Raw genomic sequence first — 27,407 nt, forward strand, 5'->3', positions numbered from 1 at the left:
TGCGCACAGCATTTCCCTGTGGACATCACGCTGGGCGGGCCTTAATTGGCCCACACAAGTAAAATGGCTCTGCGCCTCCGATCAGGGGCACCGATTGGAAGCGCGCCCACATGCTCCCGCCCATCAACTTCCCCCCCGAAGTGCCCTTTATTTTTCATTTTTAAATCCTTCAGCTCCCTGAGGCAGCTCTGTGCTTTCATATGTGCAAACTTCAGCGCTTGTGCTCCTCCCCCCCCACACCCCCAGCAGCGCTGAGGCTCTCAGCACACGTTTCACGCTGACTGACCGTTAATTGGTGAGCCAGCACGAAATCGCAGATGGTGAACTGTTTCGTGGCCATGCCTGCCCACCATGCCCGCCCAACGAGGTAAAATCCTCCCCGTGATGGCTCATGGGCCTGTCGGAGTTTGGAGCTCCTGAAGGCAGAACAAAAAGCCTTTGACATGGATGTCTTGCCAGTGAACAAGAAGAACTATTCACACCAGCCTGCTGACATCACCCTGCAGGTCACCCAACCTGCAGCAAAAATACAATGAGCATCCCCAGTATTTAACCTGTTACTGAAAAATCACTACTGCAAACAATCAACCTTGGGCTTGTCTCATCACGAAATCAACATGGAACTTTTATCCATATGTTTAACTAGCTCCTACAACTTCCCTTCTCCCTAATTTTTGAGTGTCCTTAAAAATTTTGCTTTTGTCATTTGTTTTGGCTTGTCGGGGTATTGGAAGTGCCGGGTGTTCTCACAGACTCACGTTCCCAAAATGGGAACTGACTACTAGGATTTTATTCACTTCATCAAAGAGGCTAGAGGAGATGTACATTGCATGTTTAGCGGTACAGACTAGTCAGCAAACTTTCTAGAATTAGAGAGAATCATGTGATAAAAATTATCAGTCATGTGTAGCTTACTCACAGACTATATACTGCAATTGCAATGCTATTGGTTTCACTTCCTAGAACATGGCTTCTCTTTTTTATTTAAAATAATGAGGTGCAAATTCCTATATTTCTAAGATATTATCAGCCCTTCTCCCTATCCTTACCCCATCCCAGCATATTCTTAAGATCAGTACAAAAAGACTGATTCCCATACCTCAAAAGCAGCTATTTGTATTAAAATCCCTAGTCTGCAGCATGTAACCAATCCTATAATAATGAAATCTAAGAATTCTATGGGACTGCCCCAATCTCTTTCCTATTTGTCCAGTGGCTCTGTCCAGAGTGGAATGTTGTTTCTTCCTTGAAGCAGAGCCTAGAACCAGGTTGCATATATCAACCATTTCAGACTGAGATGAGGAAAATTTGAGTAAATTCGAGATTTAGATAGATTTTTGAACTCCAAGGGAATCAAGGGATCTGGGGAACGGCAGAAAAGTCGAGTTGAGGATCAGCCATGATCTTTTTAACTGATGCAGTTGACTCAAGGAGCCGAATGGGTTACTGCTTCACTTATTTCTTATGTTCTTATGAATTTTTTTATTCGTCCTCCGGATGTGAGCATCACTGACAAGGCCAGCATTTGTTGCTCAATCCCTAATTGCCCTTGAAAAGATGATGATGAACTGCTGCCTTAAACCACTGCAATCAGGGGAGATGGTGGTGTCGTGGCTATGTCACTGGACTAGTAATCCAGAAGCCCAACTAATGTCCTGGGGACAAGGGTTCAAATCCCACCATGTCAGCTGGTGCAATTGCAATTCAAGTAATGATCTGGAACTGAAAAGCTAGTCTCAGCAATGGTGACTAGGGAACCATGTCAACTGTCATAAAAACCTGTTTGGTTCACTAATACCCTTTAGGGAAGGAAATTTACCCTCCTTACCCAATATAGGTGACTCTTAACTGCCCTCTGAAATGGTGTGGCAAACCACTCAGTTCAAGGGCAATTAGGGAAGGGTAACAAATGCTGGCCTTCCCAATGATGTCCACATCCAATGAAATAATAAATATTTTTTAAAATCCATGTGGTGTTGGTATACCCACAGTGCTATTAGGGAGGGAGTTCATTCTCTCTCCAGTCTGGCCCCTCCTATTCAGCAGGATCTGTTTTGCTTTTCATTTTTGTATGCTATTTCTTTTAGTTTTAGGTCATCCCTTATCTCCTTAGTCAACTATGACTTTTTTTTGGCAAGTAGAATTATTGCTTCTCAAAGGCATAGGGTGGTTCTGAATCTCATTAAATGCTTGAATGGAAATAGTGCACATCACCATATGGATAGTTTATATCCAGCCAAGTTATAGCACAATTCTCAAGGTTTTTATTCATAATATCATAAAATAGAATTAATAGAATTAAAATAGATAAAAAATGATAAATGCTAAAGCATAGCCCACAAAAGAGTCTTTCTCCTTCATCATCTTTACCATTGTCCAGTTAGTGGGAGAATAAAGCATTGTAAGAGAAGAAACAAAATTAAGAACTTTAAGAATATTGTGGCAAATAAACCAGAAAGGACAATTACAAGAAAACAGGGAAAAGCAAAAAAAGATGTTGAAATGAAAAGAAACAACAAGGCAATGTGGTACAAATACTGGAAGACAAATGAGATCAGAAATTTATTGAGATAAGAATTGCAAAAATGAGGCAACAGACAATAAACCTTTAAGCAAGGAATATAAAAATGCGGATGTATAAATATAAATTTATCTATACATGTTGACCTTGTTGAGAACCAGATTTTCCAATGAAAGCCTTTTACCAAACTGCCAGCATTGAGCCAAATGTTCAATAATTAAAGTTAACATTTAGTTCAAATGCAACACTGCTCAGCTATTATTTTCAATATAACTGGTTTAATATGCATAGATCATTATCAAACTCGTAAGGAAGAAATGGAAGCCCACTCACATCAACATTCCACCCCCACTGCATTTCTTGTCATGCTCCATTAATCCTATAATAGTTTTAATGTACCCTTTAAAATTCTGCAACCAAATACGTGGCTTGCTGGCCCTAATGAATCACTGGCTAGAAGAGTTCTTACTTTGGTTTCATCGGCAAATTTCCACAACAATAAAAACTACTTGTGTTTATATAGCACCTCTAACATGGTAAAACATCCCCTGTTGCTTCATAGGAGTGTTATCAAATATCGTGCAACACAGGGAGCTATTAGTACAGTTTAGGTTTTATAGATTGGCTTAAAGGAGAAGAGAAAGGTTAAGAGGCAGAGAAATAGAGAGGTGGAGAGGTTTATGGAGAGAATTTAGGTTCTAGGCAGCTGAAGGCACAACCACCAATAATGGAGCAATTAAAATCAAGGATGCCCAACAGGTCAAAGTTGGAGCAGCAAAGAGATCCTGAAAGGTTGTAGGGCAGAAGGAGGCCACAGAGACAGGTAGGGGCACAGTCATGGAGGGGTTTGAAAACAAGGATGAGAATTTTAAAATTGAGGCATTGCTGGACTAGTAGTCAACGTGGGTCAGTGAACACAGGAGGAATAGGTGAATGGGATGCAGAATTTTGAATGCACTCAAGTTTATATAGGATGGAAGACCAAAAGCTGCCCAGGAAAGCATTGTAATAATCACGTCTAGAGGTAACAAAGGCAGGGAACATGGTTTCAGCAGCAGCTCAGCTGAAGCAGAGACAGAGTTGGGCATTGCTATGAAGATGGAAGTAAATAGTGTTAGTGATGGAGCAGATATGTTGTCAGAAGCTCACGTCAATGTTAAGTACAGCATTAAGTTTACAAATGATCAGGTTCAGCCTCAGATAAGTGTATATGGAGATGGATGGAGTTGATGAAGTTTGTTGTGGGGATTGAAGACAATGGCTTTGGTCTTCCCAATATTTAGTTGGGGGGAAATTTCAAAATTTAAGCCCATACAGCACTGGATATCAGATAAGCAGTCTAACAAATCAAAGACAGTGGAGAGGTAGAGTTGGGTGTCGTCATCATATATGCCGAACCTGACATTGTATTTTCAGATGCTGCTGAGGAGCAGCATGCAAATGAAAAATTGGAGGGGGTCAATGACAGATCCTTGGGGGTTTCCAGAGGCAACAATGTGGGAGTGGGATAAGAAGCCATTATGGGTGATTCTCTGGCTATGACTGAAAGGATTATTTTCCCTAAGTTTAAATCATCTATAGATACACTGAGAACAAAAGTGAACCAGCACTGATCCCTAGGATGACAATCCCAATTTTTTTTCAAATCTAAGCAACTCTTTTCTGGTAGCAACCAACTTTTTATCCATGCTGCTATAACTCTTCTTACACCAAACTCCTGATTTTTCAAACAAGTCTCTTCTGAGATACCTCATCAAAAACCCAAATACCCAACATCTACTACACTGTCTTTATTGATTTGGCCACTTGTTTAAAAAAATTCAAACTTTTCAACTTACTTTAATCACATTTGGTTATTTTTAATCCCATCCATGTTTATTGTCCATTTCGCAAAGTCTTCTAAATTTATTTTGAATTAGGGAATGTAAGAATCCCTGCCTAAAACTCTCCACGTCTCTCTCTGCTTTAAGATGCTGATTGAAATTGACCTTTTTGGCCAAGCTTCTTGTCACCTTTCAATGTATCCTACCTTTGCTCAGTGTCAATTTCTTTTGAGCTATGCTCCTGTGGAGTGCCACAGGGGACATTTTACTACATTAAAGACATTATATAGATGTAAGTTGTGTTGTTGTTGTTTTACCACGGTCTATCTTTGCCCACTAAGTCATTAAGGTAAAGGTAGCATGCAACATTTCTAGTCTGAGCAGAGTTAGTTAATCTTGCAGTAGAAACATGGGAAGGAAAAGAAATTCAACCAGCATTTCTGTTCTTTGTGACTATCCAGTGGTCCTTGCACATGTAGAAATTGGGCAAAGGTAGGATCAGGTTTGGCTGTGATACCAATATGAGCAATCACCTGCTAATATTCAACATCTGCTCTTACAGGTGAAGAATAACAGCTTACAAGAGGACCCTGAGGGCCCATTGAGTTCCATTTTATTCCTTCAAGAGAAAGGGTGTAGGGCTGGGGATAGAAAAACAACAAATCAAACTGAAATCCATAGAATAAAAAGAAATTGGTGAGGAAACTTGCTACTAAGAAAGATATTCTAGATTATGCATTCTAGAAAATCTACTGATGCTTGTGTTCAACTTTCTGTTTGCTAGTGCTATTAAATCTGCTATTTCAGAGCAGACATCATGAGCTGCTTAATCTTCTCAATATCACATTTTGTCATAATAAAAGCTTGATCTTGTTTTTGCAATAGGTCAAGTGTATCCACGATCATCATCCCTCTGGTCACTGATCCTCGTAACTCCACGCTTACTCCATACCGCATATATTCAGTGACAACACTCTCATCAATAGCAGCCGCCATTGCTAAAGAATCACAGGATATAAAGCCAGATCCTAAATACATTTCCCTACTGCCTTGCTTGCTTTTGGCAAATTGTTCAGTCTTTGCAGTTATCTTCTTCATGAAGCAAGCTTTCCCAGTGCCTTGGTTTACCCATTCCTTAAAAAACTCCTGTAATGGACACAACAAAAGGCCATAAGCTTTGCACAACTTTCAAGTAATCTCATATTCATTTCACTTAAATTGAAACCATAAAATAAGTGACCGAAGTTAATATACTTTCTTACACATGAAACTTATCATCATATGGGTAAACATGTTAATATGTTGACATCTTTCCTTTTGGTTACAAGGTGAATTACATGTAAATTTAAAACAGCTATGAATGAGCAAAAACATTGTCATGGTCTAGAAGATAAGGAGTTGCAATATTACATTAAAAACCTCATAGTTAATTAATATCAGTCATGGGGAAGCTGGAGTTGGGGATGAGCCCTGCTCGCCGACACGTAAAATGACGCACAGTGACACTGAGCATGAGTCCCGAAGTCACCATGCATCATTCTGATTTTCAGTTCGGCGGGCAAGCACCAGAGTCAGCTGCGCACGCCGAACTGTCAAAGGCCTATTAAGGCTATTTAAATATCAACTGGAATACTTAACGGAGCTGCCCGTCCAACCTGAAGGTTGGCGGGCAGGCGAAGAGCCCAGGCGGCCTTCACATTCATCATGAAACCTCATCCACAAGCGGGATGAGGTTTCATGAAGTGTTTATAAAATGAATGAAAGCTTTTATTAAAGTTCATTGACATGTCCCAGTTCATGTGACATTGTCACATGAGGGGACGTCTTAAAATTTTTTTTCTTTATTAAAATTTTTAAAAATCAAACTAATTTCCCTGAGGCAGCTCAGTGCTTCAGGGATATTCCTTGTGCTCCTTCGCATGCATGTGCGAAAGAGCACACGCCTAGGCTCAGCCTACTCCCCCCACCCACACAGGGAGTGCTTAGCGCTTCCGCGTGTGCTTCACGCTGGGCGGGCCTTAATTGGCCCGCCCACGTAAAATGGCGGTGTGCAACCGATCGCGGGCGGCGATTGGCTGTGCGCTCGCCCGTGCCCGCTCCCACCCAACCCCAACGACAGGGAGAAAATTCTCCCCCTAGTAATACAATGGAAAATATACATTCAAAGGGGAAGCTAGGTATAAACAGAAAGGAGTTTGTGTGTGTAGGTCAGAGGCATTTAAGATCTAACCAGCCTGTAAGCCTACAACTGTGTTTGCAAAGGAACCAAATTGAAAGGAACATCATTTTGAATTTGTAAGGTCAAATGTGCTTTGCCTGGTGTCTATTTAAAGTCCATGGCCAGAATTTTTCACTCGTCAGGTGGGCTCAGCAACAGCGGGCGGGGCAATCGGGAAGCCGACCGCCGCCCCAATCAGTGCTGCACTGCAATTTCATGCCAATTAAGGCCCGCCCAGCGTGGATCGCAAGCGGCAGTGCTCAGCGCTACCTGTGCGGGCAGCGAAAGTGGACCTGGCACAAAAGAGCACGTCAATCTCCGAGATCTGGAGGTATCTCAGGGAGATTGAAGCAATTTTTTAAAAAATCAATAAAGACAGTAAAAATTAAAAAAAACATGTCCCCTCGTGATTCTGTCACGAGATGGGATATGTTTTTAATTCCAAAATTAAGTTTATATTTATTGTTTATTTGCTTTATGAAACCTCATCCCACTCGTGGATGAGGTTTCTTAAAAAATGTAAAGGTTTTCGCCTGCCTGTGAACTGTAAGGTTGGACGGGCAGCGCAAATTTGAATTTAAAAGCAAAAAACTGCAGATGCTGGAAACCCAAAAGAAAAACAAAAATACCTGGACAAACTCAGCAGGTCTGACAGCATCTGTGGAGAGGATCACAGTTAACGTTTCGAGTCAGAATGACTCTTCATCAGAACTAAGGAAAAATAGAGCTGTTAGACCTGCTGAGTTTTTCCAGGTATTTTGTTTTTAAATTTGAGTTTAATTGGCTTGTTAATGGCCTTTTAGTTATCGGCAGGCGTGCAGCCAACTTTGGCATGCGCCCGCCGAACAAAATATCACTCAAATTCGCGAGGATGTCAGGATGCACACCTCAACATCATCGCACGTCATTTTATGCTCGGGTGTGTCGGGCACTCGCCTGCACAGAGCTTAAAATTCTGCCCTATGGGTTACTGTCACCTTGGTGAAGATTTAACTGGGAGTGATTAATATGGGGATTTGTTTAAAAGTTATTATGGTAGTAATGTGTAGACATGTGTATGTGTTTAATTTGTTGTTAAATTAATAAATGTTTAATTTAGTTTTAGGCTTAGTGGTTTTATTCCTGAATTCAGAGCTGCATCTCAACCATACCAATTGAAAATATAGGTTACAACAGTTGCTCAAGTTTCCCTCTGGGATTTAAACAGCCCAGCCTTTACCAACTGCTGTGTCATAACAATTGGGGGTTTGAAATTGGTGAAATCATAAAATTACGAGTACGAGAAACACTTTGAATAGTTGGTGAGGTATTTTTGACGTGGTGAGACTACAAAAATGACTGTATCCATGGCTAAATCTTTTTTGCAAGTATAAGATATAACTCTGATTGGGTTACAAAAAGTAACCAAGAGTACATTAAGTGTTGGCAGATAAATGACAATTGGGATTCCCTGCAGGGGCTAGGAAATTAGATATTATTAAAGGTATAGCACAGCACCTACAGTTGGAAGTGCTACCTGATACTATTGAGTCACAGCTGGAGGTAGTGAGGCTTCAGTTACAAATGAAAACACTTGAGCTTGAACAAGCAAAGGAACTGAAAAAACTTGAATTAGAAGCAAAGGAAAGAGACAGGGCCTTCCAAAGGGAACAGGCAGAAAGGCAGGAGAGAGAAAGAAAACAGGAAAATGAATTATAAATTGTGGGGAGAGAGGGAGAGAGATGGAGAGAGACCTGAAAATAAAAACAGAATTACCTGGAAAAACTCAGCAGGTCTGGCAGCATCGGCGGAGAAGAAAAGAGTTGACGTTTCGAGTCCTCATGACCCTTCGACAGAGTTCTGTCGAAGGGTCATGAGGACTCGAAACGTCAACTCTTTTCTTCTCCGCCGATGCTGCCAGACCTGCTGAGTTTTTCCAGGTAATTCTGTTTTTGTTTTGGATTTCCAGCATCCGCAGTTTTTTTGTTTTTATATTAGAGACCTGAAAATGTTGGCAGTTAATTAGAACCCAGTGGGGAGATGTTTAAATTTGTACAAGCTCTTCCAAATTATGAGGAAAGGATATTGAAGCATTTTTTATTTCATTTGAGAAGATAGCTAAACAGATGAAATGGCCAAAGGAAAACTGGACATTATTGTTACAATCTAAGTTGGTGGATACAGCACATGAGATATATGCTTCGCTGTCTGAAGAAGTATCGATGAATTATGATATAGCAAAGAAAGGCTATTCTGAGTGCATATAAGTTGGTTGCCGAAGCATATCGACAGAAATTTAAGAATATGAGAAAACAGCCTTGGCAAACTTATATTAAGTTTGAGAGAGTAAAACAAGCAAAGGAACTGAAAAAAACTTGAATTAGAAGCAAAGGAAAGAGACAGGGCCTTCAAAGCAATTTTGACTGGTGAAAATGGGCAATAAAAATAGAGACAACGTATGCAGCACTTAGAGAGGTAATTCTTTTGGAAGACTTTAAAAGATTCAATCCCTTTGGTAGTGAGAACTCATGTGGAGGAACAGAGGGTTGATTCTGTAAGGCAAGCAGCAGAGATAACTGATGATTATGAGTTAGTTCATGGAGCTAAACCTTCTCTCGCCACCCTTTTAAATCCGAAAAGGATAGAAAGCGGGAAGGCGAAAGGAAGGTAGATAGTCAGGGAAGAGGAGTAGCTGGAATTTCCCAGGAAGTTTGTTCTCAGAATAAAAAGGAAGGTGCTGAGGGTGGGAGTGACATTTGAAGGTTCAGATGTTTTCATTGTAATAAAGTGGGGCATACAAAGTCAGTGTGTTGGAAATTACAGGGAAAATCTGTTGGAATTATTGGGGTGCAGAATAGTCCTGGAAGTAAAAGTACTGTGGGTGAGGTTCAGGCACAGGAGAAACCAGTGGTTTGCGTACAAGTAAAACAGGAAGAAGCATTGAAAGGTAAAGCAGTGGGAATGTGTTCACAATTTACCCAAGAGAATTCTAAGGGGCAAGTTGCAGAAAAGTTTAAAGACTTTATGTGTGAAGGGAAAGTTTTTCTATGTAAGGTGATGAGGAAGAGGTAGAAGTGCAGGACTCTGAAATTGGTTTTCCTCTAATCAAATTGGATAGTGAGGGGGTGCTTGAAAATCTAAGTGAAATATTGAGTTACCTTCCAAACAAGTGTCAAAGTGATTTGGAAAAGCAATTGCAGTCACAAAAACCTATTTGTGGGAATAAGTTGGGAAAGTCAGATTTAGCTATACATGTTGGTATAAATTTCATCTTCAATAAGGCAACATCCTTATAGATTAAATCCAGCAAAGTTATCATAAGTACAAAACTAAATTAACTTTGTGTTTCAAAATGATATCATTGAATCTAGTTGCAGTAACTGGAGCTTGCTTATTGTGCTGGTACTGAAACCAGATGGAACACAAAGACTGTGTGCGGACTATTAAAAGGTGAATGTGGTGACAAAAGTGGATTCCTATGCTATACCATGGTTGGAAGATTGCATTGAGAAAGTGAGACAATCGAAATTTATCACAAAGATTGACTTGCTAAAAGGATATTGGCAAGTACTGTTGTCAGAAAGACCAAAGGAGATATCGGCTTTTGTGATGCCAAATGGACTATATCAGTTTAAAATCATGCCACTTGGCATGAAGAATGCACCTGTGATGTTTCAAAGACTGACAAACAAAGTAATTACACATCTAAGCAATTGTGCTGCTTATATTGATGATCTGATGGTTTTCAGTCAGACATCGGAGGAGCATTCACAGTATCTGGAAGAATTATTTTCTCAACTACATGAAGCTAATTTGGTGATGAACTTGGCTAAAAGTGAATTTGCAAAAGCGTAAGTTACATATCTAGGCCATACCATTGGATATGGTAAGGTGGCTCCGAGAGAGGTGAAAGTCAAGGCCATCGTGGATTTCCCAGTGCCTACAACAAAACAAGAAGTTTCGAGATTTCTGGGCATGAGTGGGTTTTACTGGAAATTTTAGCAGTGTGGTTGCTCCACTGACTGAACTATTAAAAAGAACAAGAAGTTTCAATGGGTGCAGGAGTGTCAGAATCCATTTGACAGTTTGAAAACTGTACTGACTACCACACCCATTTTGGTAGTATCCAATTACACCAAGCAATTTAAGTTGGCTGTTGACGCAAGCGATATAGGCATTGGGGCCGTACTGTTACAAGAGGATGGCACTGGAATTGAAAAACCGATAGGTTATTTTTCATGAAAGCTGAATGTACAACAGAGAAGATATTCAACGATCAAAAAAGAGATCTTGGGTTTGGTGTTAGTATTGCAGCATTTTGAAATTTATGTTGCAATTAATCAGAAACAATTGTTTATACAGACTGCATTCCTTTGAAGTTTTTGGACGAATTGAGAGAGAAAAGTGCAAGACTTTTCAGGTGGGGACTATTATTATAACCATTTAATCCATGGATTATACATGTTGCTGGTAGAGAAAATCTGTTTACAGTTGTGTTATCAAAGAGTTTGAAGCTTAAAAAGGGAAAATTGGATATTTTAAAAATACCTGGGGCTGAATTTTCTGGTTGGCAGGGGGGCGGAGCGGGAGCGGGTACGGAACTGATCGCTGCCTGCGATCGGGTCCACACAGCCATTTCATGCGGGCTAATTAAGGCCCGCCCAGCATAATATGTGAATCTCAAGGATAGCGGGAGCGGGCGGGTGGCAGCAGGAGTGCACTGTCCGCCATGTCCAATAGCGACCTGGCGGCCTGTTTATATGAAGCGCTGGCAGCCTTTGCAAGGCTGCTCACAATGGCAAGTAGAAGGGCTCACCAGAGGGCTTTTAGTGAGCAGGCCAGTCCAGATGGTAGGGCAGCAGAGCAGGCCAGGCTGGAGGATAGGGCAGGTAGGCCTGTGTGCCCCTTGTTTTTTGGATGACTGCCTTGCTGCCTTCCTCCAGGTGACAGCATGGCAGGAGGTGCTGGTTCCCCAGGATGGGATGAGGATGCCCCCTCACATTACAAATGTGCCTGGGGGGAGGTGGTGAACTCCCGTGATGTGGTGTGGCACACCGGGATCCAGTGTCGCAAACGCTTCAATGACCTGTTGTGCTCTGGCAGGGTGAGTACCATGTTGGCATTGGTCATTTAACCCAGCAGGTCAGCTTACCCTCCTGCTGCCATGCACCCCTCCCCCAAGTGTAGTGACTGCATTGAATCATTGACGGCATTTGTCTTTTCATCCAACGAAATATCACAATAGCGCGCAGTGATGTACACGCTAACGGGCAAATTCTGCCCTATGGGTTACTGTCACCTTGGTGAAGATTTACCTGGGAGTGATTAATTTGGGGATTTGTTTAAAAGTCGTTATGGTAATAATTTGTAGACATGTGTTTGTGTTTAAATTGTTGTTAAATTAATAAATGTTTGATTTTGTTTTATGTAAAAAAAACACCTCTTGAGGCTTGGCGGTTTATTCCTGAATTCAGAGCTGCATCTCAAACATATCAATTGAAAATATAGATTACGACAGTTGTTCAAGTTTCCCTCTGGGATTTAAACAATTCAGCTTTTACCAATTGCTGCATCATTACAGCGTGCATGTGTGAACTTGCACACTTGCCCTCCTCACCCCCCCACACAGGCAGCGCTGCAGCATGCATTTCTCACTGAGTGGGCCATGATCCTGGGTGGCAGTTGCCTTCCCGAACGCTCCTGCTCTCCCCCCCTGAGCCCACCTGACAAGGGTAAAATCCTGGCTGTAGAAAGATAGCTTTTTCAAAGAGCTAGCACAGACACAATGGGCAGAATTTTGCCCTCAGTTGGCAGGCGGGCCCCACCGGCTCAGCAGTGGGCAGGCAGCCAAACTCCGCCGCCAAAACGGGGCCCGCCACTATTTTGAGTGGGCGGGCCAATTAAGGTGTGCCCAGCGGCCTGCCTGACAGGAAGCGCTATGTGCTTCCTGTGTGGGGGCAGGGGGGCGGTGAAGAGAGGGCTTCCCCATCTGTCAAAGTGCACTCTTCCACGCATGCGCACGAAAGAGCACACTGCTCCCTGAGCCTAAAGTGCTGTCTCAGGGAGATTAGTGACAACTGAAAAATCATGAAAAATAGAAAAAATAAAAAATTATTATTAACATGTCCCCCTCATGTGACAATTTATTAAAGTTTTTAAAAACGAACATGAAACCTCATCCTGCCAGTGGACGAGGTTTCATGTTTTATCAGAAGCCCGCTGGGGCTCCTGGCCTGCCCACCAGCCTTAAGGTTGGACAGGCAAGTCTTTAATTATCTTAATTAGCCTATCAATGGCCTCAATTGGCTATTGACAGGTCGGCGGGCCGACAACCGATTTCGCTGTCCGCCCGCCTTCCTAAAAATTTAAAGGGAACGGGATGACGTCGGGGGCTTCTCCTGACATCATCCCATGTCATTTTCCTGTCTGCAAGCGGGCCCCACCCCCAAATCGCTGACAGGAAAATTCTGGCCATTGAGTTCAATAGCCTCCTTCCATACAGTATCAATTCCATGATTCAAACCCCAATCTGTTAAAAACAACAGCTTGCATTTAAATAGTGCCCTTAATGCAGAAAAAAAGGGTCCCAAGTCCGTTCATAGATGCACAAAGTAAAAAATAAACACTTAGCCAAAGGGGATATCAAGACAGGTGAAGAGGTTAAGGAGGACAAAAGTAGAAGAGGGAGGTGGATGGGTTGGCAAAAGTAGCTGTGGGGGAGTAGTTGACATGAGAGTTGCTCACAACAGAAGCCAAATGAAAATTATCTGCTCATGTTTGGAGCAAGAGCCAAATGGTGCAAATAAAATGACAGCAGGCATTTGTCACGCACAGGCATAGCAGAGATTAGAAACACATCCAAGTTGTAAGCAGGGCTTTTTCTCCATGTGCCTTGCATTGGATTGTTATGTTTAGTGTTCCTGGTACCTTAATGTTAAAGATTGAATTAATCCACAGGTGCAAAACATCTCTGGATCAACAACCCTCACAAAATAAGGACCACAAAATCAACAGAAGCTTTCCATTTTTTAAAGTGAGTCTTCCTCTGCAGCTCATTGGGTAAAGGCACCAATCCTGCCCTATTCTGACTCCCTGATGGTTCACTGTGTAAAGGTGTCAATGCTTGATTGGTGCTAAGAGTCTCATGGTTTAATGGCTGTGGTAGTGCATTGAAACATCTTTATTCCTCCCCTGATGCAAATTTTACCATTTGCTTGAATTCTTCTATACTACCTTGAAACATTGCAATTCACCCCTAAGATCCCATTGTCAACCTTCCACAGTTGTTTGTTATTATTACCATGTGACAGCTTTACTTTGCTTTTCCTCTTTACAGAAGGCAGGAAACAGAAACCACCATGGAGACCAGTCTCTTTGCCATGCACCTCATGTTCAAGAGCAATTTCTTTGATTTTCTAAATCAAAAGATGTGTACATCCAGCCACTGGTTTTGATTTTATGCTGGTAACAATGCTTTCTCAACAGCTTACCCAAGGCAAAGCATGACGGAGACAGTATTCCCAAGTGGCGATATGGATGGGACATGTAAAATGATTCAGGACAATATAAGCTGCTTCAGGATCTGCTGCAAAGTTAAACTCAGAACACATTGTCACATTCCCTCTGCCTGAAAAAGATAAAACCATTAAATAAAATTCATTCCATCACAACATTGTCACAACCACATAAAAGGTATTTCTTCAAAGTGGTCCATAAGCTAAGAATTTATGTGTAGTGTATGTGCAGCCCTCTTTTTTAATTTGCTAGTGATCCAATTTAAAAATAACCCAGCAGTCAGGCTTCATTCCTAAATAAGATAAAGGTTATTTTATTACAAAACTATTGCTGAAAGTTACTTAAGTAAAAGTTCTAAAGTTATTAACTAAAATACAGATACAAAGATTAAAATGCAGATAAAGGAAAAAAAATGCTTAAAGATGAGGTTTCAAATCAGTCTGAGATAGCTGCAGGCCCTTTGTTTGAATTCCTTCTTTCCAATGTGAAGGTGTTGAAACTTGAGGTTTGGTTTACCAGATGTGAAAGAATTTCTTCTCTGAGGGTAGTGAATGCCTGGAATTCTCTACTCCAAAGAGTTGTGGAGGCTAGATCACTGAAAGTGTTTAAAAGAGGAGGTAGATAGATTTTTGAAATAATCGGGGAGTTGAGGGCTATGAGGAGCTGGCATGAAAAAGAAGTTGAGGCCTGGGGCAGATCGGCCATGATCTTACTGGATGGCAGGGCAGGCTTGAGGGGCTAAATAGCCTACTCCTGCTCCTATTTCTTATGTTCTTAGCCATGTAAAATGGCAGGTACTGGTGGCGGATTTCAGACTGTCGATTTGGATGACCTTTTCTAAAGTCAGATCTTCCTTGGCCTGAGGTATGTCAGAAAAGGCATTGTCAGCCCCTCTGACAACAATTCTGTCCCTTATGAGTTCTGACTTAAGGTCACAATAGTCACAGCCTTCAGCCAATTTGTATAATTAGTTTATAAAAGAATCAGCCAGCTGTTGGACACATTTGTTGAATTTTGCTCTCTGAAATTTTGTTGTTTCTTAGATTAAGATATATATTGAATGATTTTAGACATTAAATTTATTTGAGAATTTGCTCACTCCTTGCCTCACAATAAAATCATCAGCTCTCAGACCTACCAAAAGTAGTGTATTCACTTGTTCAGCTTCTGTCTTTTTATCTAATCTTGAAGCTATCATGTATCTTAAGACTTTTCTGCCAAAATCCCCAATTTTGTTTGGTCCGGCCCTTGGCTCAGTCCAAATTGGTTTGGTAGTGTTGATTTATGGTCCACGGGTGCTTTAAAGTTCAGGTGAGTGCAGCTTTAAATGGTGTGCAGGTTTGAAAGATGGTGCCGCAGTAACCATTTTCTCCAGAGTCTTCCTGTGCCTGCGTATTTTGGCAGACTCCTGCAGCCATGATCATCCTGACATCTTTGCAGCAATTTGTCAAATCAGTTATGCTTGGCCATCCCTGTGATATTAGAGGATTTTCTGTTGTTTTACAGTGGATTCCTGGCTTTGGCTGACATTTTTAAACCTGCCACTTTATTTTCTTATAACTAGCTCAGCGGCATGTGGTATGATGCCAACTCTGAATCCAGGATGGATTCTCACAAAGAGGTTCTGAGTCTTGTATGGTTGTACATTAAGTGCTTATTGATAACACATAACTATGTACATATTTTCAGGGTATAGCCCAAGCTATGAGCTAATTCCATGCTTGCTTCTACACAGGTATCTGTGTAGTCCAGAACTGACCCTAGTCTCAGGTCATGTGCTTGTTTACATCACACTAATTCCATATTAACCCTTGCTATGCCAGACACCCTTTTACTATAAAAACAGAAATGTACCTTCAAAATAGTTGCGCTTAAAATCTGTAATATCATAATTACCCCTGTGTGACGACATTAAAGGCTTCTTAATGGGATCGTTAGCAGTCAGGTGGAAATAAAGGCTTATCATTCATGTGAATATTGGATATTAGCTATCCAATAATGTAAATACATACAACAAACAAGGAGACAATGAGCAGAATTTTCCCATTGGCGTGTGGGGCGGACCCCGCACGTACGGGCGTAAAATGACGTGCGGTGACATTGGGCAAGCGTCCCGACATCACCGTGCACCATCGCGATATTTCATTGGGTGGGCTTGCGTTGCACTCCGGTGAGCACCTGCCATTAATTAACGGACCACTTAAGGCACTTGACGCTTCAATCCTCTGCAATTTTTTGGCGCCTGTGCAATCTTTAGGTCGGCACATGGGCGCAACGGATAGGCGGGTAGGACACTGTATAAACCTCATCCACGGGCGGGATAAGAGGGCTCACTGGGGTTGCGAGTGTGATCGCTCAAGTATTGATTTTTCAAAGTTATTGAAATGTGCCTGTGTGATCTGCAATACTTCAAAACACATACCAGCTGCTTTGTCTGGACTCAACCTTCAGGTCAGCGCTCTGCAGTGAGGAATCTTTTTTGGGCCTGCAGATTCCAGGAAGCCTTCCCTTAGCCTGGGAATGGGAACTGAACTCTCCACTGGAGGCACCTCCTCTGAGGAGGAAGGGAGAGCTAGAAGGGCCAGGAGTACACATTGAGCCTCCAGGGGAGCCACCTTTGGGAAGGTAGGCACAGGCCAAGAGGTAGACCAAGGCAGAAGGGGCCGCAGAAGGCACCACTATCCTGCTGCCAGGGTATATAGGCGGCGAAGCAGCTACCTCAATATGTCAGAGGTGCAGTGCCGAAGGAGGCTCTGTCTCTCAAGAGAGACAGTCAACTATATCTGTCAGATGATTAGGCCGGAGATTTCTGCTAACGGTGTGGGTGGACACCCCATGCCAGTGGCCCTGATGGTCACAGCTGCCCTCAACATCTATGCCTCTGGCTCCTTCCAGGGGTTGGTGGGTGTCTCCTAATCAGCTGTCCACACTTATGTCAAGCAGGTTACAGGCGCTCTGTTTAGATGTGCATTGACCTTCATCGACCTCTGTTGGGATCAGGCAAGCCAGATATAACAAGCCAGAGGCTTCGCAGCCATTGCTGGCTTGCCCCGTGTCCAGGGTGCAATCAACTGTACACATGTGGTCATCAGGGTACCAGCAGGTGAGCCTGATGCCTTCGTCAACAGGAAGGGCTTCGCCTCCATGAACGTGTGGATAGTGTGTGATCACAGGATGCTGATTCCACAAGTCTGTGCAAGGTACCCAGGCAGCTCCCATGACACCTACGTCTTCAGACACTCCTAGGTGCTGGGGCTCTTCAGTGCTCCAACCCGGCTTGATGGATGGCTGCTGGGTGACAAGGGCTATCACCTCAGATGGTGGCTCATGATGCCTCTCTGCCATCAAGAAGAGGTTGAGCAGCGGTACAATAGGAGCCACGCCTCCACAAGTGTTGTGGTGGAGAGAACCACCAGTCTTCTCAAGATGCATTTCTAATACCTGGGCCGCTCACTCCAGTACCCCCCCAGATCGTGTGTCAGTGATGTTGGTTGCACGCTGCGCTCTCCACAATCTTGCGTTGGAAAGTGATGGGGGGGGGGAAGTGGAGTGGACGATGAAGATGTCAATGCAGTGGCTGTGGCTGTGTCCAGCAGTGAGTCCGAGGATAAGCATGCATAGGGAAATGTTGAGGGGGTAAATGCTGATCCAGCATACTGCAGGGAGGCAATGAACCATCAGCTAGCACACCACAGATGGACCTCCAGGACAAGCCTGGGCTATAGGCTCCATTCTCAATACCTAAGTGCAAAATCTGCCATGTTAGGAACAGTAACTAAGGGCCTTGCTAATAAAGCTGAATGTCCCACAAAACACTCAATATTTTTGGAAACCATACAAATGCAGAAGAAAAGAGGCACCCTCAGCCATGGTCACATGTCTGAATTTAATATCACAAGCAAAGAAACTTAAGCAAAAAAAAATGACAATGGTGTTTCAATTCAAAGCAAATCATAACGACCTCGTCTCGGGCCAACACAAAAGCACCAGTGATAAACCTGTGATTTGCCTAAGGTGCTTTATGCTTACGTTTCCGGGTGCTACGCCTTGGTGCTGGCCCATCACTGGGAGTGGCATCTGAGACAGCCTGCTGACTCTGCTGTCCTGTCAGCCTCAATGATCTTGGTGGTCGTCCTCTGGCCCATGGAGCCTGTGCTGACCCCGCCTGGGAGGGATCTGCCAGTTCCACAGCTGGCATCTACCCACAAAGCACTCATAACATTTTTGGAAACCATGCAAATGCAGAAAAGGCATTCTTGCAGCCTCACTGGATGCCATGGTACTGGGAGAGGGGTGGAAGAGCTGCCACCCTCATCAGGAACCCCCTGAGAGGCACCTGCAGAGATGACAGGCAGCTGCTGCGCCAACATGAGGTTGCTTTGGACCTCCCTGTTCACCGTGGATTAATGGGCACCGAGCTAAGAAACTTGGTGCACAGACCATCTCCCACACAGGCACTGACCAGCTCAGGTCAATGCTGATATGAGTGCTTGCTGGTCAGAGCGCATCCCCAGAAAGCCCTGATGGTCTCCTGGAGGAGCCTCTCCACGAGAGTCGCCACTCACTCCATGGAGGATGCATGGCGCTTGGACATGTGGCTCATTGCTTCGGCAAACGTCCACGTAGACTCCTCCACCATGGAGACCAAGCCAAGCAGAGCCTCATGTATCTCCTCCAGATGCTCCCGCACACCCAGCCGCATTTCCTGCCCCTGCTGCATCGCGCATGATTCCAGAGGCACATCATCAGCCACTGATTGAGCATGTGCCTGGTCCCCTGCAGTCCTCCCACTGCTGGCGCTATGGGCACACTGTCTCTGCCAGCTCCTCCAGCGACTGTGAAGTGCCCTCACCGCTGTGCCCCAGGACACTAGCCGATGTTTTAATTCCCACCGAGCTGCTAGTATCTGCGCTGATGCCTGCCTGGCAGAGATGGTGTGACGCTGATGAGACTTCAGGGTCCTCAGGTGTGAGAAGGGGCCTCTGCTGCTCCTCTTCCCAGCTCTGCTTTGCTGATGCTGAAAGGAAGAACAAGGACATTGGATCGGTTAACGTGGAGACAATGATAAAATGCATCCCGGTCCCCCAGATCATTATGCACTCATTCTTCCATAAGCAATGGTCAAGCCATGTGCAAAATTAAATCACTTAACATTCAGCATTGCTATGGCTGTTTTAGGAACAATGCTGACCTCACTGCTGGGCATACACACCTGTCCGTGGCACCCACCCTCACCGACACCAGTGGATCTGGGCGTATTGCGCCTCTCCAAATCCAGGGCCTCCTGCTCAAACTGGCTGCGAATGGCTAACTGCTCCTGTCCGCCACCAGTCCTCACATGCTCTGCAGCATTATGAGCATTCTTCTCCTGAAAATGAGAGACGAGCAATGATTTGTGCAAATTGTACACGGACTCCCTTCATGCATGACCCACCCCATCCAAAGTAGGACATATCAGGACTCCAGTGCCTCCTCACCCCGCTGCTGCCGCCGAACACTCTCACTAAGATGCTAGGCCTGTTCCCTACCCCCTCCTTGGCCACATGCTGCCTACATCACATTAGACACCACATGGTATATCCTTCCGGAGCAAGGAGGCGCAAGCACGTGGAGCACAGAGGGCAGCAGATGGTTCATTGCCATGCCACCTTGAAGCTCCCCTCCCAGCATGTCATGACTCTGACTTAGACATGCCCTGCAGTTCAAGCACATCGCCTATGCGCAGCTCCTCCAGGTTGCCCCCAAAACAGTCATGTGGGTCCCAGTGTACCACATGCTGTGGGCACAGAACCCATCTCTCCACCACCCTCTAAGGCTGACCTCGGCATGGGCAATATCTGCTGGCCCACCCAGCAAAGAACACATGGAGATTTAATGCAGTCACTACACTCAGACTCGGGGGTGGGGTAGCAGCAGGGGGGGAAAGCCGACCTGCTGGTTTAAGTGACCAATGCCAACATTGTCCTCACCCTTCCAGAGCACAACAAATAATTGAAGCGCTTGTGACACTGGATCCAGGTGCACTGCAACAGGTCGCGGGAGCTCACCACCTCCTCCCAGGCACATTTTGTCATGTTGCGGGGGGGTGTGTGTGTGTGTGTGTGTGTGTGTGTGTGTGTGTGTGTGTGTGTGTGTGTGTGTGTGTGGTGGTGGTGGCGCCTTCCTCCTCCCATCCTGGGAAACCAGCCCATCCCACCATGCTGCCACCTCCCTTGAGGTTGCCTTTGGATCCAGTGGGCTGAACGCGCCCACCGCCATCCGCCCACTTCTGCTATGCACTGGAGTCTTGAAGTACATTGGGCGCCCGCTCCACTCCCCCGCCAGCCAGAAAATTCAGCCCAATGATACCCATTGCCAACTTTTTGGGAATTCTCAAAATGTTCCCATGGGGAGACCTAGGTGCAATATTGGTTAAAAGTACTCCTGCTGAGCTCAGTTTAACTTTCAAGGGTTTATTATTCACTGTTCAACAGGGTTGAGCCACAGAGATCAGGACTCAGATGTGGCATCTGAACCGATCAAGAATAATCATTCTAGTGATCACTCACATTCATTGCTGCTGTGATGAGGTCTGCCCTAAGCTAAAGGGCAGACTCAAGAGGAGCTATTCTGGGCAGCATTTTATGTGCCCCAGCTGGGTGTGTTTCCTGTTGAAATCAGCATCACACCCACCAAATTCAAATAAATAATCAAGGGTCAATTGAGCTTGTTAACAAGCCAACTGACCCCAATAATACATCCCACACCATAAAATGGTTGGCGTGGGCAGTCGGGCAAGAGTGGGCAAGCTGTTTTTTGCCCACTAAATGGGCAATGTGCTCTTGGCACTGCCGGAACTGAGTCCCATACTGCCCCAATTTAGCCCACCCACAATGCGTTATGGCTGTGGGGTGGGCTGGTGTAGTGCGGGTCGGTTCCATTCCAACTTTGGTTCCGGGGATGAGGAGCAATCCGTTTGCCCCCACAATATTCTCCGCCTCTAATTGCCAAACGTGTTCTCAGTACGCCTTTGGAGATTGAAGAAGTTCACATGAAAGGCATCAATATCTTGTTTAGATATTGCTAGACTTAGATCATATCTTCATACAAGGAGATGTAGAGCAAAGTGAGTCATCTCCCACATAATAAAGGCAGTTAGACTGCTTTTACCAGATGCCACTCAAATCAGGTGATACCTTTGTCTGAACAAATTTGTAACAGTAACTATATTCAATTAAATAGTTATTCCAAATCTAGATTAATGTCTGGTCATCATGATCATATAGTTCAAAGCAGTTTCAGAGCCATTAGATGATTAGCTTTGGTACATAAATAAAGGGGAGAGAAAAAGGTGGTAAATTAATCAGGACATTGGGATAACTATACCACAGAGAAACAGAACCAGTTGCATACTATGATGTAAATCTTCTAAGTTTTAATTCTAGAGCATATTATTTTCACAGTTTCCCTAATGACTCATTGAGTAAATGCACTAAAGACGGGCTGCTGAGCCATAAAGACCAGAAAGCTATCACGCTTGTTGCTGTCAGCTTACGTCAGCCAGTCAGGCACTTTGGCTAGGATAAGGGGGAAAAAAAAATCAAACACCCGCTCGTCTCCCCCGGCAACTTCATTATTATCAAAAGTATATGTAATACTTATCAGGTAAGGACATGGTCAGACTCCGATATGAAGAATGCACCCCCACCCCCCATCATAGTTGAGAGAATGATGCAAATAAGCTATATGCCATACTTTCCATGTTTCCTCCCATGATGTACAGATGTTTTAACTTCGATGGAAAGGTGGGATCCATTTTAAATGCCAAAGCAATGTTGGTGAGGGGACCAATAGCCACAAGAGAGACCTGTAGGGCAATAGACAAGTGACTGAGAGATATTAAAGCTAAAGCTAGAACAACTGTAAAATATACATTGTATTTTTTCAGTCTTTCTCTATTTTATAGGTTAAGATTAATTTTATCTTTGGATTTGTTTCATCAGTGGTTCAAATTCCAGACCATTCTTTAAATAAAAAAAACAAAAAAAACAAAAACCAAAAAAACTGCGGATGCTGGAAATCCAAAACAAAAACAGAATTACCTGGAAAAACTCAGCAGGTTCGGCAGCATCGGTGGAGAAGAAAAGAGTCGACGTTTCGAGTCCTCATCAAAGGGTCATGAGGGCTCGAAACGTCGACTCTTTTCTTCTCCGCTGATGCTGCCGGACCTGCTGAGTTTTTCCAGGTAATTCCATTCTTTAAATAAGCTGGATTTGTCCTTGTCACCTCACCAGATGCAGCTCTGTGCAATTCTGACATCACCAGCATACAAAAAGTATAGGCTACATTAGCAGTCAGTCCTTGGATAGCAAGATATGAATGCCAATGTGGGCTGTCTGGACATTCAGCTGGCTGTGAGAAATGTTTGTTATGTCAGTATGAGTATCCATTTTAAAAGTTACCACCTAAAGGGTAAATAGAGAGAAACTAGTTCAGTGCTTCCCAAACTTTGTCCCAAAGCGACTTCATTTTGAAAAGCTTGAAAATCATCTTGACCCCAGTATGACAGTGGGATGAAGGAGTAGAACCGTGAGGTCGGGGTGGATTTGAGAGAGTGAAGGGCAGAGATTTGTCAGAGCAAAATGGGGAGAGATTTTTAATGGTTAAGCATGATGGGAAGTGCTGAAACTGCAAGTTTTTTTTAAAAAGTATTCATCTTTTCACAGGCTTTTTGCAGCTGGAATCAGGTCTCAAAGACCTCAGAGCTGCCTCAGAGCTTGCGATCCCAAAATCTCATCTTGCAACCCTCCTGGAGGGCATAACCCACAGTTTGGGAGGCACTGACTAGTTCCGCTGTTAGGCCAGTCCAGAAAAGGTAGGGCTTAAAAAAATTAGAGCCAGGCTTTACAGTAGCGACATCAGAAAGCATTTCTTCATAAAAAACGTTGAGGGAATCTGCAAGTTTCGCCAATAACAAGTTGAGTCTAGGTAAATGGGAAATTTCAAAACCGAAATTGATAGATTTTTGATAGGTAAGGGTATTAATGGTTACATAATCAAGGCAGTTAGACAGTGTTAATATACATATAATCCATGATCTAATTGAAAGGTGGAACAGATTTGAGGGGCTGAACTGTTTATTAAAACTTTACTTCCTGAAACTCATACGTCTCACCTGGCCAGCATGTTCAGTGGCTATCCTTAACAAGGCATTCACTGCGTATTCAGCTTGTATGTGTTCCAACCCTGGAGCATTAGGGTCTGGAGCATCACCCAGGCCATCCTCTCCATGGTAATGACCAGCATTTAACTGATCTCCAAGGAGTGAGGCACCTGCACCTCGGAACACAGGAATCTGCATAAAGAAAAGAAATCTTTAACAGCAATTATGTGGGTTGAAATGTAGTGAATACTATAGGTCATGACATCCTGGCCTGATGCTTATTTCATCCCAAACCCCAGGAACGAAGTCAATTACACAGAACAGGTGGATGCCCATCTGGTCCACTGCACAGTCTGGATATCTGCCATTCTAGGAGCCTTGCTGCTCTTTAGGGTAGGTGGAAAGAACCGGCCAATGAAGAAATAAAATCACCTCATACCTGCTGTTACATTCCTAAAGGCAACCATTTGCTCAGCGATTGACTGGCAGTGGTAAACCACTTTTAGACATCAAATTCTTCATCATGCAGGCATTTTTTACATTGGTCACAGGGAGGCGGAACGATTTCTAATAGAGAATATCATCCTACCAGTCCTGCATTTTTGTGAGGTCAGGTTGGGAGGGGATGAGCACAAGAAGCATTCACCTCACCCATCAGAATTTGTTCCCACATTAGATTCTGACTTGCCATTCTCATCCCACTTTCTTCTCCTTTTCAATACCCTCTAAATGACATCCACCCTGCTTCTGCAGTCCAAAGCCAAGGAATGTTGGTGCTATTTTACTTTGTGTGCATTTACATTGTTACAATTGTGGACTATGGCTAATTACTTAATTACTTCCAAAGCAAGAAGAGCAATTCTTCCTTCTTTGTGCTCCGCCTCTAATTCTATACATCTAGATATAGACAGAATGGTCAAAATGGGCAGATAAGTGGCTGATGGAGCTTAACCCTGAAAAGTGTGAGGTGATACACTTTGGAAGGAGTAATTTGACAAGGAAGTATTCAATGAACGGCATGACACTAAGAAGTTCTGAGGAACAAACGGACCTTGACGTGTGTGTCCATAGATCTCTGAAGGCGGAGGGGCATGGTAGCGGGATGCTGAAAAAGGCATATGGGACACTTGCCTTAATCAATCGAGGCATAGATTACAAAAGTAGGGAGGCCACTTTGGACTTGTACAGAACCTTAGTCAGGCCACTGCTGGAGTACTGTGTGCAGTTCTGGTCACCACATTATAGGAAGGATGTGATTGCACTGGAGGCAGTGCAGAGGAGATTCACCAGGATGTTGCCTGGGATGAAACATTTAAGTTATGAAGAAAGGTTGGATAGACTTGGGTTGTTTTCGTTGGAGCAGAGAAGACTGAGGAGCGACCTGATCGAGGTGTGCATGATTATGAGGGGCATGGACAGGGAGCAGCTGTTCCCCTTAGTTGAAGGGTCAGTCACAAGGGGGCATAAGTTCAAGGTGAGGGGCAGGAAGTTTAGAGGGGATGTGAGGGAAAACTTTTTTAGCCAGAGGATGGTGACGGTCTGGAATGCACTGCCTGGGAGGGTGGTGGAGGCGGGTTGCCTCACATCCTTTAAAAAGTACCTGGATGAGCACTTGGCACGTCATAACATTCAAGGCTATGGGCCAAGTGCTGGTAAAAGGGATTAGGTAGGTAGGTCAGGTGTTTCCCACGTGTCGGTGCAGACTTGATGGGCTGAAAGGCCTCTTCTGCACTCTGATCAGATAAAACATGTACACATTTAAAAAGAAAATACTGTAGTGCAGCTCAAGCTGAACCAGGGGTTTATTTTAAGGATAAAGCATGAGGGTAGTTAAGAATTAGAAATGAACTTGAAGGCTTGAAAATATTTAAAGTTAAAATCATCTTCTTCTTGAATTGGATTTTACGGCTCCTGACTCCAACTGGTGGGGGAGGGCACATATAACGCGAGGTGGAAAGCCTTCCAGTCCACCCCTGAGCTGTCGCCTTAATATGCTAGGTAGGTGGGTGCCAAAATCAGTGCTCAAAATCAGATTTAATTAACAAGCTCAGTTGACTCCTATAATATGCTACGCACAACATAATGTGGCTGGTGTGGGCAGGCAAGTGGGAGTGAGCAAGACTTTTTTTGAAAACGTTTTTGTAAAGGTGGGAAGGAAGGGGGGCACATTATTCCGGGGCTCACTTTGTACATTAGGGCGCCCCCCCCAGCACCCCCCACCACCTCCAAGATGTTACACCCACCCCACCATTTGTTCATTTGTTCCTCCCCACCTAACCTCCAAAATCAGATTCCCTGGCAGCTCTCGTGCTGAAGGGCGGAAGTCCCAATCTCATCTTCTTTAACCTGCCCATAGCATGTTATAGCTGCAGAGCAGCTTCCTTCAGGTGCATCGGCTGCGTGCTGACTTTCCTTCTGAGAAGATCCAGCCCCTTCAGTTCTCTGCCCGAAAGCATGTACCATCCAGAACACCATGGCCTCCACCCAGGGTAGGACAAGGAGGCAGGTGCTGAACCCACCCCAGCCAGAATGGGGATAGAATCCTGTGCTGTTGGCACCAATCTGATCCACACTGGCCATCCAGCCTACTGGAGTCTGAGTTTCTGTGGCACCATACATTTTTACATGCATATTGTAGTCTGGAGCTATGAACAGTGATGGCAGAGGCTCCGATTTCCTTTCCAACACATGGCTGACCAGGAATCTCTCCTGCCCTTACCATCTGCCATTGGCAAAAATTGGAAGGATATACAAGTAGGTACGCAACCTGTTTGGCCGCATTATGAATACACCTTCCATGGCCATCAAGTCTTATAGTGGAACTTGAACCCGGAGCTTCTGGTTCAGAGGCAGGGAGACTATCCACTGTGCCACAAGATCTCCAAAGTTAAAATAATAGATACGATTCCCACAATATGTGTGAAATTCAAGTACATAATTTAACAATAATCAGAAGTTAGGACTGCATTAGATTTGACCAATAGGATATTGTTATTTCCCCTGGTAATACAAGAAGTGTCAGAGAGCTTGGGGATAGAAGCGCTTCACCAACATCGGTTTATCTCAAAACACTGGTTGGATAAATAGGATTTGCAAACTCAAATGACTTGCCTGTTCCTTGAACATTCCTGCTTCAGATACCATGAAATAGGCGTTGTAGTCTTGAGTATATTAACTGCAAGTATTCATTAACAATTCATAACTATATACATATATACTCCATCCTAAGTCTTTATTCATCTCTGTCCATCTCTAGGCTGACCCTGGCTCTGGGTCATGTGCCTTCTTACATTACTGTATTGGCAGTAGTGTACTCAGTCCCACATTAAGTTTGTATGTACCACGCCCTACCACTACATTCCTCTGTCTGCCTACCACCAATACTGTCATCATTATCTCATCTTTCCCTGTAGGTGGAGCACAATTTCACAGGCATCTGCAGCCTTTTGGTATTCCACCCAGATGAGCCATCTTCGTGTGGGTGGCTATAAAGTAACAGCTATGAGGCTCTTTGACTGTCCTCAACTGAAATTTCCAGGAAGACCCACTGAAGAGATAGACAACCAACAGAATTTACATTTTCACAGCACCTAACCAAACTCAGATTTCTCTTCAAGCTATGTGAACATTACAGAAAAGTAGAATTCTAAATCACTGCATACTCACCATATAATTTTTGACAACTAAAGTCACCGTTAAGGTAAAAAAATAATTTTATGAACCGAAATCATATAGTTACAAGTAAAAGGTTGATTACTTTGTGTAACACCATTCAGTATACTTTTGCACTGTTTTATAAAACAATTGTCATTCTTACACATGCCCAACAGTATTTTTTGTCTAATTTCTGCATCTTGGTAGATCTGCAAATGGTAAAATAATATGATATAAAAACTTTCTTTCCATCACGTACCTTGGTCCTCTGGCAAACTTTTAGCACCCTAAGTACGTTTTTGCACACATTTTCAATTTTTGTGTTTCCGTGAGTACATGTTATACCCAGGATCTGCACATTAGGAGCTGCAAGAGCCATCATCATCGCTTGGGCATCATCCACCCCACAGTCGAGATCTAAAAGCAATTGCTTCTTTGCCATCTTAGAATCTGTGGCCCAAAAAATTAGTAAGGTTGAGTTCAAAACGGTATCTATTGGTCTGACATTCTGTAGTTACTACTTTGGTAACACTGGTGAATGTGTGGGGGTGGCTA

General features: G+C 43.8%; 1 protein-coding gene across 2 annotated transcripts; it reads right to left on the reverse strand.

Moving 5' to 3' along the window:
- Positions 1–2,561: 2,561 nt before the first annotated feature.
- LOC121284240 (inosine-uridine preferring nucleoside hydrolase-like) lies at positions 2,562–27,370 on the reverse strand. Of its 2 annotated transcripts, none has more exons than XM_041199553.1 (5): positions 27,112–27,370; positions 23,211–23,390; positions 21,791–21,902; positions 14,032–14,168; positions 2,562–5,490 (listed from the first exon to the last, which is right to left on the reverse strand). In XM_041199553.1, exons 1-5 carry the CDS (start codon positions 27,292–27,294, stop codon positions 5,143–5,145), a joined length of 960 nt encoding a protein of 319 aa, XP_041055487.1. In that variant the 5' UTR covers positions 27,295–27,370; the 3' UTR covers positions 2,562–5,142. The 2 variants fall into 2 exon arrangements, with proteins under 2 accessions (XP_041055487.1, XP_041055488.1); XM_041199554.1 differs by lacking the exon at positions 27,112–27,370 and adding an exon at positions 26,310–26,443.
- Positions 27,371–27,407: the final 37 nt, after the last annotated feature.

This window comes from Carcharodon carcharias, chromosome 11, assembly GCF_017639515.1.
Source record: "Carcharodon carcharias isolate sCarCar2 chromosome 11, sCarCar2.pri, whole genome shotgun sequence".
Lineage (NCBI taxonomy): Eukaryota > Metazoa > Chordata > Chondrichthyes > Lamniformes > Lamnidae > Carcharodon > Carcharodon carcharias.

Coding starts and splice junctions, on each gene's coding strand:
- LOC121284240 (XM_041199553.1), bottom strand. CDS start 27,294: ATGGCAAAGAAGCAATTGCTTTTAGATCTCGACTGTGGGGTGGATGAT. Junction 14,169..21,790: donor CATGGGAGGAAACATGGAAA/GTATGGCATATA, acceptor TATCTTTTTCAG/GCAGAGGGAATGTGACAATG. Junction 5,491..14,031: donor TCCGTCATGCTTTGCCTTGG/GTAAGCTGTTGA, acceptor TGTCCATTACAG/GAGTTTTTTAAGGAATGGGT.